The 18,854-nt window shown below is 41.8% G+C and overlaps 1 protein-coding gene and 1 long non-coding RNA gene across 3 annotated transcripts; one reads left to right on the top strand and one right to left on the bottom strand.

The window, feature by feature from the left end:
- Positions 1 to 3,730: 3,730 nt before the first annotated feature.
- LOC139183100 (uncharacterized) lies at positions 3,731 to 16,628 on the top strand. 2 transcript variants are annotated; one of them, XR_011566576.1, is made up of 3 exons: positions 3,731 to 4,048; positions 12,737 to 12,938; positions 14,807 to 16,628. It is a non-coding gene; the product is annotated as an uncharacterized lncRNA (long non-coding RNA). The 2 variants fall into 2 exon arrangements; XR_011566575.1 differs by having other exon boundaries at positions 3,769 to 4,002.
- Positions 6,853 to 9,273, bottom strand: OR10AD1 (olfactory receptor family 10 subfamily AD member 1). Its single transcript, XM_070788540.1, has 2 exons — positions 9,245 to 9,273; positions 6,853 to 7,819 (listed from the first exon to the last, which is right to left on the bottom strand). The coding sequence occupies exons 1-2, from the start codon at positions 9,271 to 9,273 to the stop codon at positions 6,853 to 6,855; spliced, it is 996 nt and encodes a 331-aa protein (XP_070644641.1).
- Positions 16,629 to 18,854: the final 2,226 nt, after the last annotated feature.

The raw sequence follows: 18,854 nt of genomic DNA, 5'->3' as shown, positions 1-18,854 counted from the left end.
TGTGCAAACTTGTACAATCAATGACAGCATTACAACCAGAACCATGTTTGTCTGAAATCAGGGTTTTTTTCCCCTTATTAAATGGTTCTGCATCTTACTCTGCTATAAGTAGTTACAATATGCTAAGGGAAGATTATGGTGGCTTGCAGTCTACTTTGAGAATAAAAAGGGAAATTCAAAATTCATTTTTGAGTAGGTAAATAATTCTTATAAGGATGATGGAAAAACACATCCAAGAAGGGGACCATGACTGAATCCATCTACCAGCAAGTATTTACCAATTGCCAACTTGTCTCATGGGAAGTGATAGGCACAGGGGCAGACTCCAAGCAGTCAAGGTCCATGTTCTTACCTTGCTCTCAGCCTAAAGATGAGGGTATGATGTGTTCTTGAATTGGAATAGAGTGCTTTTCAGAAAATTTTTTCTATGAGCAATTAAGAGCACTTCGGTTTCAAAATGGGAATGGTGTGTGTGTGTGTGTGTGTATGTTGGGAGTCAATGGGTGGGAGGGGATGACAAGATAAAATGGAGAAAACAGTGAAAAAAATGTTCAAAAAATTTTATACTACAGAGGACATCAAATATAACACTGGAAGAAAAGCAGTAGCTGAGGTGGCATCCTACAATTCTCTTGAAAAAGTAAGTAGAAAGGGTTGGACAAAAAAGTACATATGGCCTCTACACCAGTGCTCAAAGTACAAGTAATATAAAATACAATGAGTTTTTACACAGGAAAATAAAATGTCATGTAGATAAATAAACTTGGTAGGATGGGGCCTACCAAGCTTTCTATGCCTGGACCGTGTCAGTGAAAAAAGGTGCAGTACATTGTTCTGAAGAAACAGAACTGGGTTCTGATGTGCAACTGGAAAGGAATGGCCAGTCAAGTGACACATATCACATATTTGTGGGGAACTTGCTTCTGAGACAGAAGTAGCTTCTTTGCTATGATCTACAGAAAGCCAGCCCTGGCCCTCAGTATTTGTAAAATTCAGAATGGAAAGGAGGGGGAAAATGGGCAGGAAGAGAAGGAAGGAAAGAAAAAAAAGAGATCTAAAGGAGTAAGTAGGAGGAATAAAAACAAAAGAAATGATAGAAAGAAAGTCAAAGTAGTACTTTACATCAAGAAAATAGAGTCTTTTATGGGATTTTATGTCTTTAAGAGTGGAAAGAAGAAAGGAATTATTTAGGTGAAGATAAAGGAGAAGAAAATAAGTGATATCATTGGAAGAATGTGCTAGAGCCTCTCCAAACAGATAAACTGGATTAAAGGTTCCAGGAACAAATCATGAAACCGGCATAAAACCAAAATCCAGGACTGAGAGGTATGTTGATTTAGTGTAATATCATCTTTCATAAGGAAGATGATGGCAGAGAAGAGTTTGCAACTCAAGGTCTAATTTTGACCCCAAAAGACGAATTTCATCAAGTGGAATGAGAGTGAAGGAAATCTTGAAAGACAGTACTAGGCCATTTTAGTTCTCCCTGGTAGCCAAGGAGGTAAGGTGAGATGTGTGTCCAGGATTACGGGAAGCTTAACTTCAAATAGTTAAATGATACAATATTCATAACCTGAGATTTTATGGGAGACAAGGCTAAAGGAACATGTGATTCTCTTAAGAATAAAACTCAGTCAATGCAAATATTTTGGAGTCTAATGAAGAGGAGTTGATGCAAGGATTACAGAGATGCCTCCAGGGAACTCAGATTTAGAGATGCCCGGCACAGAGGAGGCATAACTAAGAAAGTAGTCCACATATGCAAATGCTTTCAAAAGCACAAACCATAAGGCAAAAACTGAGGAATTTGATTACAAAACAAAGACTTATGTTCTATAAAGGGCACTATGGACAAAGACAATTCGCAGATGGTAAAATGAAGAAAAAATGTGTTCTGTCTAAAACCAACAAAGATGTAATATCATCCTAGAACATATATGGAACTCCTGCAAAGGATCAGGGAAAAGACAGTAACCCGATAGGAAAAAAAGTTTCAAATAATATCAACAGGCAATTTAAGAACAGAAAACACTAACATGGATATGGAAATTTGATCAAAATCATTGGTAATCAAATACAAAGTAAACCAACAATGAGGTATCAGTTCACATCTATCAAAAGAGCAAAAATCAGAAATCCATATAATTACTAATGTCAGGAATGTAGAAATGTAGAAACTTGCACTGCTGCAAGACTGATCGCATCACTTCTGGAAAGCAATCTGGTATAACTCGGATACATTAAATACATTGATATGGCCCAGAAATTCCTCTCCTAAGAAATATAAAACAGATTCCTTACAGGTCCAGTAGGGGACTAATAGGAAAATGTTCTTAGCAGGTTATTTGTAGTGGAGTGGAGCTGTGGGCAACGTGGGTGTTCATCAGTGGAGGCATGGATAGATACAATATTGTGAGTGAATACTGCACATCATGGAATAGCAGGCATCAAACTGCAGCAACAGAGTAAATGCTAGCATCTGGTAGCGTGGAGGGAGATGAAAAACGGTGCTCAGTGAAAAAGTAAGGGACAGAATGAGGCATAAAACAGTAGCTTTGGAGTACATTTAAGAATAGTGAAGTGAAGTCACTCAGTCATGCCTGACTTTTTGTGACCCCATGGATTATGGCCTATCAGGCTCTTCCGTCCATGGGATTTTCCAGGCAAGAATGCTGGAGTGGAATGCCATTTCCTTCTCCAGGGGATCTTCCCACCCCAGGAATCGAACTCGGGTCTCCCACATTGCAGGCAGATGCTTTACCGTCTGAGCCACCAGGGAAGCCCAGGGGTAGTTGGGCTTTTATTTAAATGTAGGCATTTAAGAATACATGCCTACAAAATATTTTCCGAGGGTATATTTAAACACAATTCTAAACACTAGATACGTCTTCCTCAGTGCTTCAGCTGGTAAAGAACCTGTCTGCCAATGCAGGAGACACATGAGACTCCAGTTTTATCCGTGAGTGGGGAAGATCCCCTGAAGAAGGGAATGGCTATCATTGGCTTAATCCAATAGAAAGTCAGAGGTAAGGGAATCTGTTGATGTGGTCCATACAGCTTAGCCTCAAAGCCCAGAGCTGGGTGAAGAGGGTAAGAAATTAAACTGAAGAGAGAAATAGCTATCTAGGTCGACTGGAAAATAAAAATAAACACGTGTAATCAGATTTGAAATCCCCAAATGAGATTTTTAAGGGTGTCCTGGGTAAGCCATATATATTAAACTGATTAAGTCACTAATTATGGTGCCTTAGGATTTTCCTTGAAGGTCCAGGGCTTTGGACACTGACACTCCACTTCTACCAGAACAGCTTTGCTTTTATTTGGTTAATATAGCAGGAGTCTGCTTAAGATTTCACTGAGGAAACAGAATTATAGCACCACCTATAGTCTGGCAATGTGCTATGAACTAAAAAATGAATCTCAGAATAGTGGGGAAGACAGAAAAGTGAATTACAGTACAGTGTCAGGAAAAAAACCATGAAGGGACAGTAAAGAAAGTCCAGTGAACTCCGAAGGGTCAAGGGAACAAGGAAGGTTTCCTGGAGTCTGTAACTGAAAAGGGAGGTAAGGAAGCTCAGAGAATACTGCCGTTGCCCAAAGGAGGGAAGAGGAACGCAAGTTACGCAACTCTGAAACGGGCGAAGTCTCCTGGAACGAACGAGGTTACAGATCCGCGGACTAGGATGGGCGCTAAAGTGATTTCACGTGATAGGCAAAGACCTACTTAAGCCAGCCTCTAGCTTTGCTCCGCCCCCATCCCATCTCATCCTTCGTCAAAGGGGCGTGGCATTTAAACAAATGCACTCAGCTGGGAGGGTATCCTAACCCTGAGGCCCGCGTCACCAGCGCGGGCGGGCGGCTGCGGAGTCTCCCAGAAAAGCTGGTATCTCCCAGAGTGGTCTGGTTCGGGCTCCCCAGCCCCGGAGGGGCGGCTAAGAAGAAGGCGCTCACTGGTTGCTATAGCGGCGATCTAAGAGGCTGGGGAAAGTTGATTGGCCGCAGGTTCGTAGCGCGGACCACGCCCACCCCTTCCGGCGGCTGCAATCAGGTCAGGGCTCCAAGGCCTGCTGGGTAGTTTAGTGGTGCAGCGCCAAAGCGGGCTGGGAAACATGGCGCCGGCTTTAGATGAAAGGAACCTAGGGCCGGGCTACAGCTGAGGGCGGGCTGAGCCGGGACTCTAGGTAGAATTCCTGGCGGTCCCTCCCACAGTTTCGGTCCCTGGGCCGGGGTGTGGTAACCCTAGAGCGTGGTCGTGCGGTCCGGCGACTAGTGGCTTCGCATTGGGAGATGAGTAGGGATGCGCATTTCGGGATGGCTTTTAGTTAATGCATTTACAGGAGTTTTCGCGGACCCTGTGGGCTCTTCTTATGCCACTGGGGACCAGGGCAGAGACTGTGGCGGGGGAAACGCGGCCAGGGCGGCGGCTTCTCTTCCGCAAAAGGTCAGCCCCCCACCATGCCTAGGTTCCCGTTTGAGGCCGGGGCTCTTCGGAGCTCGGGACCGTGAACCAGAAAGTGCGTTGGCTAGAGAAGACAGTTCTGGGTCACGCAGCCTGATTTTTCAGCATTCCTGGCCATACTGGCCTGTTGTCATCCACGTTGAACACACCATTTCAATGACGAATCAGGCAGTTCCTTTTGCCTGGAATTCTAAATCCGTGCCAATGCCACACCCATTTTCAGTCTTTTAATTCACTTTGTTGTTCAGTCGCCAAATCGTGAGGACTCTGCTACGCCATGGACTGTAGAACGCCAAGCTCCTCTCTCCTCCAGTATCTCCTGGAGTTTGCTCAAATTCATGTCCGTTGAGTTCGTGATGGTATAACCATCTCATTCTCTGCTGCCGTCTTCTTTTGCCTTTAGTGTTTCCCAGCGTCAGGGTCTTTTCTTGTGAGTCTGCTCTCCGCAACAGGTGGCCCACAGTTTCAGCAACAGTCCTTCCAATGAATATTCAGGGTTGATCTTAATTCACTACTTATTTTTTGAGGCATAATTCTAGTATCACTTCCTCAATATAAAGACTGCCCCTTTCTTGGGGATAGTTATTTGATTACCTTTTAAGGAGTGCATGCTCTGGAAGTGCTGCCCAGTTAGAAAAAGCTAAGCCTTTTGAAATGCGCAGTAAATTTGAGCAAATTAACTTTTATGGTCCTCAGTTTTGCTTCTCAAAATGGAGGTAATACTATTAAAGGGTTTTGTGAAGTTTAAATCTGTTAAAACCTAAGTGCTTAATAGTGAGTGCTGTCTGTCATTCCGAAGTACTCTGGCTAAGGGCAATTGCCACTCACAGGCCCAAGATCCCCCTACTGCAGCTCATACAAACTCACCAGCCACTTGTTTGACCAGCATTGAATTAGTCTCCCTACTGCAGTAGGTTTAAAGAAAGTCTGTCTTGCCTGCTTCACTTTGCCTAGGTGTAGTTTTTCTTTGGTAATGTAAATGTTTAGGTTCTGTGTTTATTGTTTCTTCTTGGTGACAGTGGTGTCTCCTTGCTGACTGAGTAGTGCGTCTCACATGTTCTCTGTTATCTAGATAATCACCAATTGGACTCAAAGGAATAGAGCTTTGTGGGGTGAAGGGTAGTTAGTATGTGATGTCAGGATGTGAAAAGGGTTGTATTACTATATCTATTCGAGAGCATCCCAAGTGAGGTGCTTTCATCTCAAGGAAGTAGCATCAGAAAACACAGCACAGGCCTATGCCCCTTTCTTTGCTATCTGTTATGAAAGGAGCATGAGAAGGATGCAGTTTGCAAAGAAAGAGAACAGCTGAGAATATTATGCCCTCTCAAGGGACACTGGGTTTCATGAAGAAGAGAAGCTAAGCCAAGAGAGGAAGGGTTGCAAGTTAAGAAAGTCATCGGCAGTGGTGGAGGTAGTGTGGAGATTTCATGTATAGGGAATGAAGTGGACCCATTTACCATAAGGAAGAAGGTGGAATAGTACTGAATTGGAATGAAATGAAAGATGGTTGAGAAAAATAGGCAGTAGGGAAAGGGGAGTTGTTTAGGAGTATGGGTAAAAGGGAAGGAAACCGGCAGTCTGAGAAGCTTGGTAGAGGTACTCACTATTGAGTTGGCCAAAATGTTCATTCAGGTCTTTCCATAATGTAAAAACTTGAACAAACTTTTTGGCCAAACCGATACTTGAATCTGAAGAGAAATATTAAATAGTCATGTACTTAAGAAAACTAAAGGACTGAGGAAGAAGAGATTTGACACCTGGCCTCTCCTACTTGCCCTTCCCTAACACACAGAAGCGTAAACATAACAACAAACGCAGCTGCATATTCCCTCTCCTGGGCTAGTGGAGGCAAACAAGGTAAAGTTCAGGCTGATGATGCCTCGTTTTTCTTTTTCTTTTCTCTAACTTCTTTGGTGTCAACTGCTCCCTAATAACCTTTTTCTTTTTTCTTCCTCTACTGTTTCTCATATAGAAGCAGAGTGGATGAGGGCAGATTCAGGAAGTGAGAATGAAGTGTGAGAAAGAAAAACAGATTAAGTTGAAAGAAAATGTTTACTCCTAAATGCCTAGGCAGAACTGAGAAGAGCATATAAAAGTCTATGCAAAGAAAATGAAATGGAATTAAGTGTGGTTATGTGTTATAGATCCTGTTGTGAGAACTTAGAAGAAAATTACTCAGAAAGGTCTCCAAGTCTCCTGAAAAAGGTCCAAGAGAACACAGTGCTTAAAGGTACATCAGATAGATGAGCATTAGATATCAATAGGATCTTCCAGGCCTGATGCTGGTGCCAAGGAACCTATGAATGCTCTTTCCTGGAGCCTCTCAGCACAGGAAAGTTATCCAACTCTCAGGACTGGAGGAGGAAGCTGCCCCTCCAGGCATCTTCCCACTAGACAGACTCTGCCTGGGAAAGGCTGCTTCTCCCAAGGGCCCTCGCCATGGCCCCCTTCATTTCTTTGTTTCGGAAACTGTAGATGACGGGGTTGCACATGGGGGTGATGATGGTGTAGAGGAGGGAGAAAGGCTTGTCTTTGTCAGGACCATGTGTGCTGCGGGGGTTCATGTAAGAGAACATGGCCGAGGTGTAGAAAAAGATGACCACGGTCAGATGGGAGGCACAAGTAGAGAAGGTCTTGCCTCGACCAGAGGAGGAGTTCCTGCCCAGGATGGAGGCCAGGATGCGGGCATAGGAGATGACGATGAGCACCACGGGGCTGAGCAGCACCACAATGGCATCGGCAAAGATGACTCTCAGACTAAACTGGGGGTCTCCACAGGAGAGAGCAATCACTATGGGGGCCTCACAGAAGAAGTTTTCTATATGGTTGTCTCTGCAGAAGGGATTCCGGAATGACATATACTCAAGCAAGATGCCATTGATTAGCCCAAAGGACCAGGCAATACTCACCAGGCTCACCCAGACCTGCTGGCTTATGATCTGGGCATAGCTAAGTGGGTGGCAGATGGCAACATAACAGTCATAGGCCATGAAAGCCAAGAGGATGCACTCAGCCACACCCACACAGAAGACCAAGTACATCTGGGTCATGCAAGAGACAAAGGAGACAACATGGTTCTTCACTGTCAGGTGGACCAGCATCTGTGGGATGGTGGTGGTGATGAAGCAGACATCCAGGAAGGACAGGTGGCCAAGGAAGAAGTACATGGGGCTGTTGAGCCTGGGGTCTGTCCAGGTGATGAAGATGATGAGGCCATTCATGGTCATGGCAAGGCTGTAGAGGGCTAGGAAGAGGGCAAAGAGCAATGCCCAAGTGGATGGGGAGCTCTGCTCAAAGCCCACGAGGATAAACTCTGTCACGGTGCTGCCATTCCTTAGGTCCGCTGGCGTGGATCCACTTGAGGACAAAGGACAGGAAAAGTACAAGAGAGACAGCTGTAGAGTAATGCAGGGTACTCACTTGATTACAGAAACCCACCTAATATTAGTGGATGTAATATAAAAGATAAATGAGTGGTGGTAAATGTTTTGTAACTTAAGTAAACATTATGTAATTGGCAATGGTATAGGGCAGTGAAAATGCCAGGGTCACCATAGGTGCCTCCATGGAATCATAATATCAAAAATTAAGGCAGGGTGGTTATACTTTATTTTAATTTACTCAGGCTCAAGTCAAGTATCTGTTTCCGGTCTGGGACCGGGGAGGGTTAGTCTTTAATCAAATTGAGGAGAAAAAACAAGATAGTTTTCTAGAACCCATGCCAAACAGAGGAGTGGAGTACTTCAGAGGAGGGGGTGGTAGCTGTTAGTTCATAGATCATATTGAAGGTGCACTTGAGAGACATTTGAAGATGTATTTTTCTAGGAAAGGAAAAAGCTCAAGTATACTATCTATTTAAAACAATGAATGGGTTGAATTTTTAGAGAAAAATATGCCAACTCTCAGGATTATCCCTTAGATGAGAATGATTAGCATAACTTGAAACATCACACTCAGCTCTTCCCAATCATCCTTCTTTCCAGTCTCAGGTTCCCGGTGGTTGCTGCTGCTGCATTAACCACCCATCGGACATGACTGAGCGACTTCACTTTCACTTTTCAGTTTCATGCATCGGAGAAGGCAATGGCAACCCACTCCAGTGTTCTTGCCTGGAGAATCCCAGGGACGCGGGAGCCTGGTGGGCTGCCGTCTCTGGGGTCGCACAGAGTCGGACACGGCTGAAGCGACTTAGCAGCAGCAGCAGCCAGGCATGCTGGAGATGGGCCTGGTGGTGAGCTCTGGCATGCTTCCTAATAGGAGACAGTTTTCCTGCTGGGGTGGGAATTTAGGGCAATACATAACTGGGTAAAAGGATCCAACTATCCCTCTGAGAACAGGGAAGTTCTGAGCAGGGCACAAATTCAATCATTTTGGATAGATGTTCAGATAACTTCAAGCTGTCCTTTTACTAATAGAGAGTAAATCTTGTTCTTTTCTCTGTCATCAGAGAACAAGCATCCAGAATTCTCATGCTCTATTCTCACTGTGATTTTTAGGAAGTCATTATGTTCATATTAAATATCTCCTACTTTTCATCCTGTTTTGGAATTAGGATATATAGGACAGATCTTTCACTTTCAGATTTTTATAGACAGTGTGTTTGTTCTCAACATTCAGTTCTGCCTGTCACTCTTCTTCATTTTCTCTTCTTCCATTCCCTTTTATACACACTCTCAATTTCTCCCCTCTTTTTGTCTTTCCCATGGTTTTCCACTTACTTCCATTTCTCACTCTCTCTCTCCCTTTCTCATCTCTGGTGGTGGGTGTCTGTCATTGAGCTACCTCCAGTTGAACTTCTCTCTGCTGTCCATGTCTTTAAATCTTTCAGGTACCTAACTTAATTTTAAAACATACCTATGCCATTACTGCCACTTCTTTCTTGGAATCCCTGTAGGTGTTTCCTGACAGGTCCAGGCAGTGTTTGGGCAGTAGGCCATTCCCATCATAGCTGCTTTGAATGATCCCCTAGAAATTCCTCTCTTGGGGGCCCAGAATGAGTAGGGAGGGGCATAAAGAACTGTTGAATCCAAGAAGTGGCTTTGAATCATGGGCGCAGTGGACTTGTTGAAACTGAGGTCAGAGTCGGCAAGTGAAGTAAGTGAGCTACATTTCAGACAAGAAGAAACTGAAATTCAACCTATGGAGTCATTATGATTTGCAGGAGTACAAATATTTATTTGTGGCTTGTTCCTTAGAATATTCTGTGATACCTGGTGTCTTGTTAACTACAAGAGTTAGTCAGGACTTAACCAGTCAAACATTTGTATAAGTAAATGCAAGAATAATATCTTGAAAATCACATCCTACCTCATTCTGTTGCTTGGCTGGTAATGATATTTGTCATTTAATTACTGTGACAAATAACAGAGAAACTCATGGTGTTTGAAGAACTTGTCCAGAGAGGATGGTCTGACCTGGTGGGCCACTCTGGAAGAGAAGTTTTGTATGATGGCCTTGTTAGTTCTCTGTCATCTATACCATGGGTGATAAATGTTTATTTAAATAATATCCCTAAGTTATGCAGGCTTCCCAGGTGGTGCTAGTAGTAAAGAACCCACCTGCCAATGCAGGAGACAAAAGAGATGCAGGTTCGATCCCTGGGTTGGGAAGATCCCATGGAGGAGGGTATGGCAACTCACTCCAGTATTCTTCCCTGGTGAATCCTATGGACAGAGGAGCCTGGAAGGCTACAGTCCATAGGGTTGCAAAGAGTTAGACATGACTGAAGTGACTTAGCATGCAGGCACTAAGTTATGTGTGTACTGCACTTTATCGAATAGGTGAGAAACTACATTTCATGTATTCCACTTACTAGTAAGCTTATATTGTTCTCACTTTTTAATAGTGTTTATTTTTAGTTTCTTAAGATTTTTAATTTTGTCTATGATAAATAACTGAATTCTAACACCTTGATTTGAAATCACATTTTCTTATAACTATTAATAATTGAAGAAATACCAGCAGGAAAATAAAGCTAAATTCTCCTTTAGCTTCAAATAAGCTCATATTATTCTATAACATAAAAGATGTCCTTGCAAATATTATTTTGGGCAAAGAATTTTCTAAGACTGGATATCAGAAATTGTTGCTATGTGCTATAAAGCTAATCTTGAACCTCTAAAATGTAATTTTGATTGGTAGGTCTTAATTATGGCCATGGTAATATATAGATCAGTATCTCTTTGTTTTCTAAAACATACACATACTTGTGAGATTTCCATGTTAAACCAGAAGAGGATCATAGGAGTTTCTTTTGCCAAGTGTGTAGAGATTAAATAACCACTCATAATTCCTTGGGTTTCTTATGTAAAGACTGGAGGTCTGTTCAGTTCAGTTCAGTCGCTCAGTCGTGTCCGACTCTTTGCGACCTCATGAATTGCAGCACGCCAGGCCTCCCAGTCCACCACCAACTCCCGGAGTTCACTCAAACTCACTTTCATCGAGTTGATGATGCCATCCAGCCATCTCATCCTCTGTCGTCCCCTTTTCCTCCTGCCCCCAATCCCTCCCAGCATCAGAGTCTTTTCCAATGAGTCAGCTCTTCGCATGAGGTGGCCAAAGTACTGGAGTTTCAGCCCTAGCATCATTTCTTCCAAAGAACTGACCAGGACTGATCTCCTTCAGAATGGACTGGTTGGATCTCCTTGCAGCCCAAGGGAGGTCTGTAATCTCATTTAAATGAACACTAGTTTATAAAATAGTTTACACCCACCATCACATTTAAACCTCAAGTTTATTATTGTAATTTAATGATGTGATTTAATCTCATTGAAGAACCTGCATCAGAGGAGCAGCCACATGAGGGTAGAAATGGGATTGTCTTAATACACCACTATCCCTGGTTAAACAAAGACTTAATGGGGCAGGAGAACACACTGTTAGGCATGGTTAGGGGTGTGTGAGGAATAACAGCTTCCATATTCCTGATGTTTTTTTCCACATGAATGAAACTATTGTAGCCACATACACCTGACCCTTCACTCTTCCTTCATTCACACCATCTCATGGAGGGGAGATGGAGTGGTTACCTGATTTTAGAAGGAAAGCTGCGCACATGTGTCTGTCTCTTTCCTCTAGACTTCCGCTTTGGAGTAAGTAACCTTCTTAAGGGCAGGTTCCACCTCTGTTTGGTGAGGCAGTGTTGTAGCTGCCAGCAACAAGGAAATAAGTCTGTCTAACTCTGTGTTTCTGCATCAGTAAGTCCAATTGCTCAAATTTCTGTATTGGTATTAATAAAGTTGATATTTTACCCCCCATATTCAGGTGCTACCTTCTTTCTCAATTGATTAAGAAGTAAAGGAAGCAGTAGTGTTATTTATTGGACCCCATCAAAGTCCCAGTTATTAGTAATATTATCACATACATGGAAATATAAACAAAGAAGTATGATAGAGCTGTGGTTATAACACAAAGGAAGTGAGCCACAGTGGTGTTTGACAAATCCTGAGAGAGTGAGGAATTCTGCTGATAAACATATGTTGAATTCTCAAAGAACAGTGCTAGTGAATTGAGAGATGTCTACATTCCATGACCACCGGAGCACAGTGAACAAAGTGTGCTACTGTAGACTAGACTGGTGGGAAAATGTCTCATTATAAAGTAAGACTCTGATTCCTGTCATTTTTACAGAGGGGCCAGGACACTTTTGAATAATTCAACAATTAAGCCAGTATGTTTCTGTTGCCTTCCTATCATTTTATAACTACAGGAAAGAAAGTATAATAGAGCATTGTATTGCTTATTTATTCTGTAGAGTATGTTTGTTTTAGGGATGAGGTTGGTTCACTCATGTTGTAAAGGAATTCACCAGCCTTGTTTAAAATCATGTTAAGTTCTTCTCTTAGAAAGCTTCAGCCTCTGTTTTTTGCAGGGTTGCTTTAAATAAAATGTCTCTCTAGTAATTTCAGCCCTTACACAGCTTGAAGCCTAGTCCCTCTTCTGTATACTATAGTTCTTTGCTTTTTGGATTACTCATTTTGTGACCTTAAAGCAGAAAAATGTCTTCTGGGTGAAAACTGTTAAGGTAAATATGTTCATATTGGGTTCATGGACCCAGGGGAATCAATAGATGTTTCAGAATGTCCATTCATCTCTGAAATGTTATAGGAAATACTGTGTGTGTCAGAGCTATTTCCTTGGAAAGTCCACAGTTTAATCAAAAGCAGCTGGAACTCACAAAGGGTGAAAACTTGTGATTTAGAGATTTCATGTCACTAAAGTCCTGTAGACTTGTCTTCTTTAAACTGAATATGAACATACTCTTTTATCTTGCAGAAGTGTTTGTTTCCTCAAAAATGTCTCCTATGGAGAGTGGGTGAGTGATGGTTGAGCACCCAATTCCACTGCGAGTGACCTTTTGAGATTATAGCTACCCCCAAGATATCTCAAAGAAGTCCAGGCAGTTCATATTATCTGGGGTTTTGGCTCCCAACTCTGTTGAGGAATGCTAGGTCTCATGTTTGAGGTGGACTACTTGGTAAGTTTTTTTTTCTTGGGCTACTCAGTAACTTAAAGCCTACAAAACCCTCAATGCCTAAAGTAGCCAAGAAGCCTCCCTGTTGATTTTCTCCAGATCTGTACTCCAATATTTCCATCACAATTAGAAGGAGAATAAACTGACCCAAGAACACAGAGAACTGAGTTGGGATGGGAAGGAGAGTGCAATAAGTAGCTAAATAGCAATATTAATGACGTAGGTTTGAAAGATGACATTCTGAATCACCAGGGAGGCAGTGCCTCTGGCCATATGAGTAACCAGAACTTACCCTGAAGGAATACTAACATTTTTTATTGTGAGTGGAATTGGCAGGAGGTGGTGAAGGAATTAAAAAAAAAAAAAACCCGACACTAAAATAGAGCTTCAAGGCACTTAAGGAGGTCCATCCTGGGGAATACTGCTATGGTGAAGTGAACTGAAGTGAAAGTGGCTCAGTCGTGTCTGGCTCTTTGCAACCCCATGGACTATACAGTCCGTGGAATTCTCTAGGCCAGAATACTGGAGTGGGTAGCCTTTCCCTTCTCCAGGGGATCTTCCCAACCCAGGGATTGAACCTAAGTCTCCCACGTTGCAGGTGGATTCTTTACCAACTGAGCCACAAAGGAAGCCCAAGAATACTGGAGTGGGTAGCCTATCTCTTCTCCAGGGGATCTTCCCAACCCAGGAATTGAACTGGGGTCTCCTGCATTGCAGGTGGATTCTTCACCAACTGAGCTATCAGGGAAGCCTGTTGCTATGGTGGGCAGTGGCTTTCAATTTCTTTTAAGGTCAGGAGAACCATAAGTGGTAGCTAGAGGAACTTCCTGTCTCACATGGGCATTTAAGCAGTTGTTCTGCAGAGTTTTGAGAATTTTTCAGTGGAAGTCTGGTTTAGATTTGGTCTAGTGAAAGATAAAGAACAGTGAGAAGTCTGCACAGTTATCAGTGCCCCAGGAGCATCCATGGCTCTTTGTCTTAATCTCCTCCATAGTTAACAATATTAACTGAACCCCATAGTTCAGAAACCATGAAGTCACTTTCCATCCCCTCTTTCTAACCTCCATATGATATTGCCATTTTCATGCCGTGTGCTCAGTCATGTCTGAGTCGTTGTGAGTCTTCTATCCATGGTATTTTCCAGGCAAGAATACTGGAGTGGTTTGCCATTTCCTCCTCCAAGGGATCTTCCCTGGCCCAGGGATTTAACCTGCATCTCCTGTGTCTCCTTCACTTGTAGGTGGATTCTTTACCTGCTGAGCAATTAAATACTGTTATCTTCCCCTGCTCCCCTACAGAACACTCTACACCCCCACTTACAACTTTTGTTTCCCAAATATACTGTCGTTTCCTAAGCCTCTAAGACTCTACTAGTGCTCTTTTTGGAATTCAGTCTTCATATATATTTCTCCATTTGACAAACTGCTCCAACAAGATCAGTCTCAACTCTTGCAGCCATAGTGAAGTCTCCAGTAACTCTTCCCACATCAGCCTGTTTGAAATTGCATTTGTTCCTGAACTCCGTAACTCCAGAGATTTTACATCCTTGTTTCCTGGGACACTGCCTAACACATAGCAGTTGTTTAATATATGTATGTTGAAGGAATAATAGAATAAATGACCATCTGAGTTCCAACTTTCTACATTATTTAATGCTGTCCATGAAAAAACTTTAAAAATCAACTCCTACAAACCTGTTTTCTCATCTGTAAAATGAAGAAAACTATATTTGTCTGTGTAGTTGTGAAGATTAGGAGAAAATTTTTCAATCAAAAATATATAATTTATATAAAAATATATACATAAACCACGTAGAATATCTGCAATATGCAAGTGCTCAATGAATATTAATTTACTGTTTCCTCTTGCAGGTCACTGCATAAATGAAAAATATTAATTAGGACATTTATATTTTTAAGTGTCTGTAATCCTCATGTTGGATCATCAAAAAAGTGAGACAGTTCCAGAAAAATATCTACTTCTGCTTTATTGACTATGCCAAAGACTGACTGTGTGGATCACAACAAACTGTGTAAAATTCTTAAAGAAATGGAAATACCAGACCACCTGACCTGCCTCCTGAGACCTCTGTATGCAGGTCAAGAAGCAACAGTTAGAACTGGACATGGAACAACAGACTTTCCAAATTGGTAAAGGAGTACATCAAGGCTGTATATTGTCACCCTGCTTATTTAACTTATATGCAGAGCACATCATGAGAAATGCTGGACTGGATGAAGCACAAGCTGGAATCAAGATTGCCGGGAGAAATATCAATAACCTCAGATATGCAGATGATACCACAGTTATGCCAGAAAGTGAAGAACTAAAGAGCCTCTTGATGAAAGTGAAAGAGGAGAGTGAGAAAGTTGGCTTAAAACTCAACATTCAGAAAACTTAAGATCCTGGCATCTGGTCCCATCACGTCATGGCAAATAGATGGGGAAACAATGGAAACAGTGACAGACTATTTTTTTGGGCTCCAAAATCACTGCAGATGGTGACTGCAGCCATGAAATTAAAAGACGCTTGCTCCTTGGAAGAAAAGTTATGACCAACCTAAACAGCATATTAAAAAGCAGAGACATTACTCTGTCAACAAAGGTCCATCTAGTCAAAGCTATGGTTTTTCCAGTAGTCATGTATGGATGTGGGAGTTGAACTATAAAGAAAGCTGAGTGGCAAAGAATTGATGCTTTTGAACTGTGGTGTTGGAGAAGACTCTTGAGAGTCCCTTGGACTGCAAGGAGCTCCAACCAGTCCATCCTAAAGGAAATCAGTCCTGAATATTCATTGTAAGAACTGATGCTGAGCTGAAACTCCAAAACTTTGGTCACCTGATGTGAAGAACTGACTCATTTGAAAAGACCCTGATGCTGGGAAAGATTGAAGGTGGGAGGAGAAGGGGATGACAGAGGATGAGATGGTTGGATTGCATCACTGACTCAATGGACATGAGTTTGAGTAAACTTCGGGAGTTGGTGATGGACAGGGAAGCCTGGCATGCTGCCGTCCATGGGGTCGCAAGGAGTCGGACACAACTGAGTGACTGAACAACAATCCTCAAAGTTCCTGAAATCTTTAAAAAACTGAATCTGCATATTAAAAAAATATATTTTAAGCACTGTTAAGTTCTGATAGAGTATACAGTACTGTTAAGGACAGGCATATTTTATAAATTAAATATAATATCATATGGTTAAGAGCTCTAATCAAGCTTCAATAAAATACTGGGGGATCTGAAGAGTAATGAAATCATAAAATACTCAGGAAAGTGTGAATAAAAAGGAAAATATCAGATGCAAGAAAAATATTTGCTAACAACTGACAGATTAAAGAAGGTTGTTCTTGGAGAAAGGCATCCTTGGTAAGAAAAAATAGTCACTATAAGTGAGAACCTGAGTTAACCCTCAAATGTTTCACATCAGGTATAATGCTGAAATTACATCTAAACTTGAGGAGACCTTAAGAGGTGGAAAATAGCCATAAAAAGATGTTCTTTTAGTAAACTGAATTGTTAGTGGATATGTCATTTTGTGATAAAAGGCAGTTTCTCTTCAGTCTTTATTAGGGAAGATAGAAGTTCCTGCTCCCAATTTGACAATGTGTGAATAAGTTGGAGGTAACCATTCCATGATGGCCAATACACAGTAATTTAGAAATCAATTATATACAATAAAAAGTGTAAACTAATTGGGGCTTATTTGAAGATTGAGTGAAGATTTCCCTTGCTTCTCAAGGCTGGGAACTAAAAGCCAGCTCTTAGGATTTATAAGGCTTGTATTCCCTCTTCCATCTCTGAAAATTCTCCTAATCAAATAAGATTAGATCAAAGGCAGCCTGCAGGAAGAAGCCAAAGGCATCCACCCTCCTAATTCCAGCTCAGAGAATATGTAGTTCACCCTAAAGTGGCCAGTCAATTTCTCTTTGTTAACTAAGAATGACAGAACATATACCATTTTACTGAATAGTAAAACTAATGAATTTAGAAATCAGATTAAAAGATGCAATATAGGGCCATTCATCATTCAAAAATATAGACAGGATGACAAGCCCCAGAAATCAATGAGGGATGAGGCCTGAATTGTTGTGTTGTTAATGTTTAGTTGCTCAGTCATATTTGACTCTTTTGAGACACCATGGACTGTAGCCTACCAGGCTCCTCTGCCCATGGGCAGAATTAGCCCTGTTAAAATAGAAGGGCAACCAGGATCCTTGTTAGTGAGACTGCCATCATCCACAACTGGAGATCAGAGGGAATGCACAATTATGGGTTGTTTGGAAGATTTTGTTGCCTATCTGTACAGGGAGAGAACAAAATAGTTGTACCCAGTTGGGTGGTGTCTCACAGCAGGAATGTCAGAAGGAGGGGAAACTACAGTGGGTCTGTTCACTAGGTACAAAAGGAAGAGAAACTAGAAAGGCCTTGTAAGAGCAGATCCCCTGTTCTGCAGGTCTCCTTGACCCTGCGTTCTATTGCACTAACCTGTCATTAGAAAGACAGGCCAGGCCCTTACTAAGTCCTTAAATGGTCAGAAAAGAACTGTTTTCCCTGCTGGTTTCACATATTAGGAATGCCCTGGAATTATGGCACTTTTAAAGATTTTAAAATATGAGGTGTAATTCTGGAACTCCATGGTTTTCACTAACACATCTACGTGAACTTTGAGGAATTTAGGAATCAGATTGGGAGACAATAGGAAATAAATTTTTGCCATTACCTAATAAAGTTGTGTAGGGAAAAGCATATGGATCCAGACAAAAGCATATGGATCAAGGTATTATGAGGACAGATGTAAGGAAGAAGACAGAGGAAGGACAACTAGTCTTTAGTGTGAGTCCCTGGAGGTCTCTGCTGATAACTCTGTTACAGTTTAGCGACCCATCCCAATGTCTTACAGATTTACTTAGAAGTGTTTCTATAGGCTTACCTGTTTCCCCCCTCTTTTCTATTTTAAGTTTCTTCCTATTTCCCTTTTCTTAAGCAAGATGGACACTGAATAGTCTTTTTGCTCCTCGGAGGGCCTTGCTAATAACTGGCTTGCCACAGAGATCCAATTGAGTTAAATTGTAGAAATATTCTAAATTCTCTTGACTGTCTCAGTCTTCTGCTTTATTTTTGCTTCATCCTTCTCCTTGATACTGGATCCACTTCAGTATTTCTATATCTTTCTGAAATAGGATCTCTGAAGTACCTGGATCCCTTAGTGATGGTCTGGCCTGGACCAATGTTGTAAATGTGCCGTGGGTGAGCATTTCAGATGCCTGTGATGACCCAGATCCCTGTGATGTCAAAAGATCAGTGCAGATGCCTGTGATAACCCAGATCCTTGTGATGTCAAAAGATCAGTGCAGATGCCTGTGATAACCCAGATCCCTGTGATGTTAAAAGATCAGTGCAGATGCCTGTGATAACCCAGATCCCTGTGATGTCAAAAGATCAGTGTAGGTCACAAACTCTACCAGAAGACCATTCGTGTTGATCTGCACTAATGAGAGTCATCATAAATGATGGAAATACTGACAATAGCCTTCATTTCACTTCATAGCTGAGATTGTAACTCCAGATAGTGCCCGCATCTTATGAGACTTGATCTCCCTCCATCATCCCTAATCATTCTCCAGCTGAGTCCTAAAGTGAATTAACTATTTCATTATAAGCTGTAATGAAACCACCCTAGACTTGTTGCTTCCTTCCTTCAGTACAGAGACTTAAAGAATAAAACAACTAGAGAATCAAGGAAAAGAAACAGGAAATTATACATAAAGTATCCATAATGATATTTCTCTGAACATTCAGGGACTGTGTATAAGTCTAAAGACAAATGAATATGAAACTGGAAGGAGAACTTAGAAATCAAGGAGAATTATTGAACATCAGTGGATTAGACAACTTTAGCTATTCTATGTCATTAAGCT

This window comes from Bos indicus, chromosome 5 (genome assembly GCF_029378745.1).
Source record: "Bos indicus isolate NIAB-ARS_2022 breed Sahiwal x Tharparkar chromosome 5, NIAB-ARS_B.indTharparkar_mat_pri_1.0, whole genome shotgun sequence".
Lineage (NCBI taxonomy): Eukaryota > Metazoa > Chordata > Mammalia > Artiodactyla > Bovidae > Bos > Bos indicus.
The sequence above is the reverse complement of the archived record's forward strand: the minus strand, read 5'-3'. Positions and strand labels throughout refer to the sequence as shown.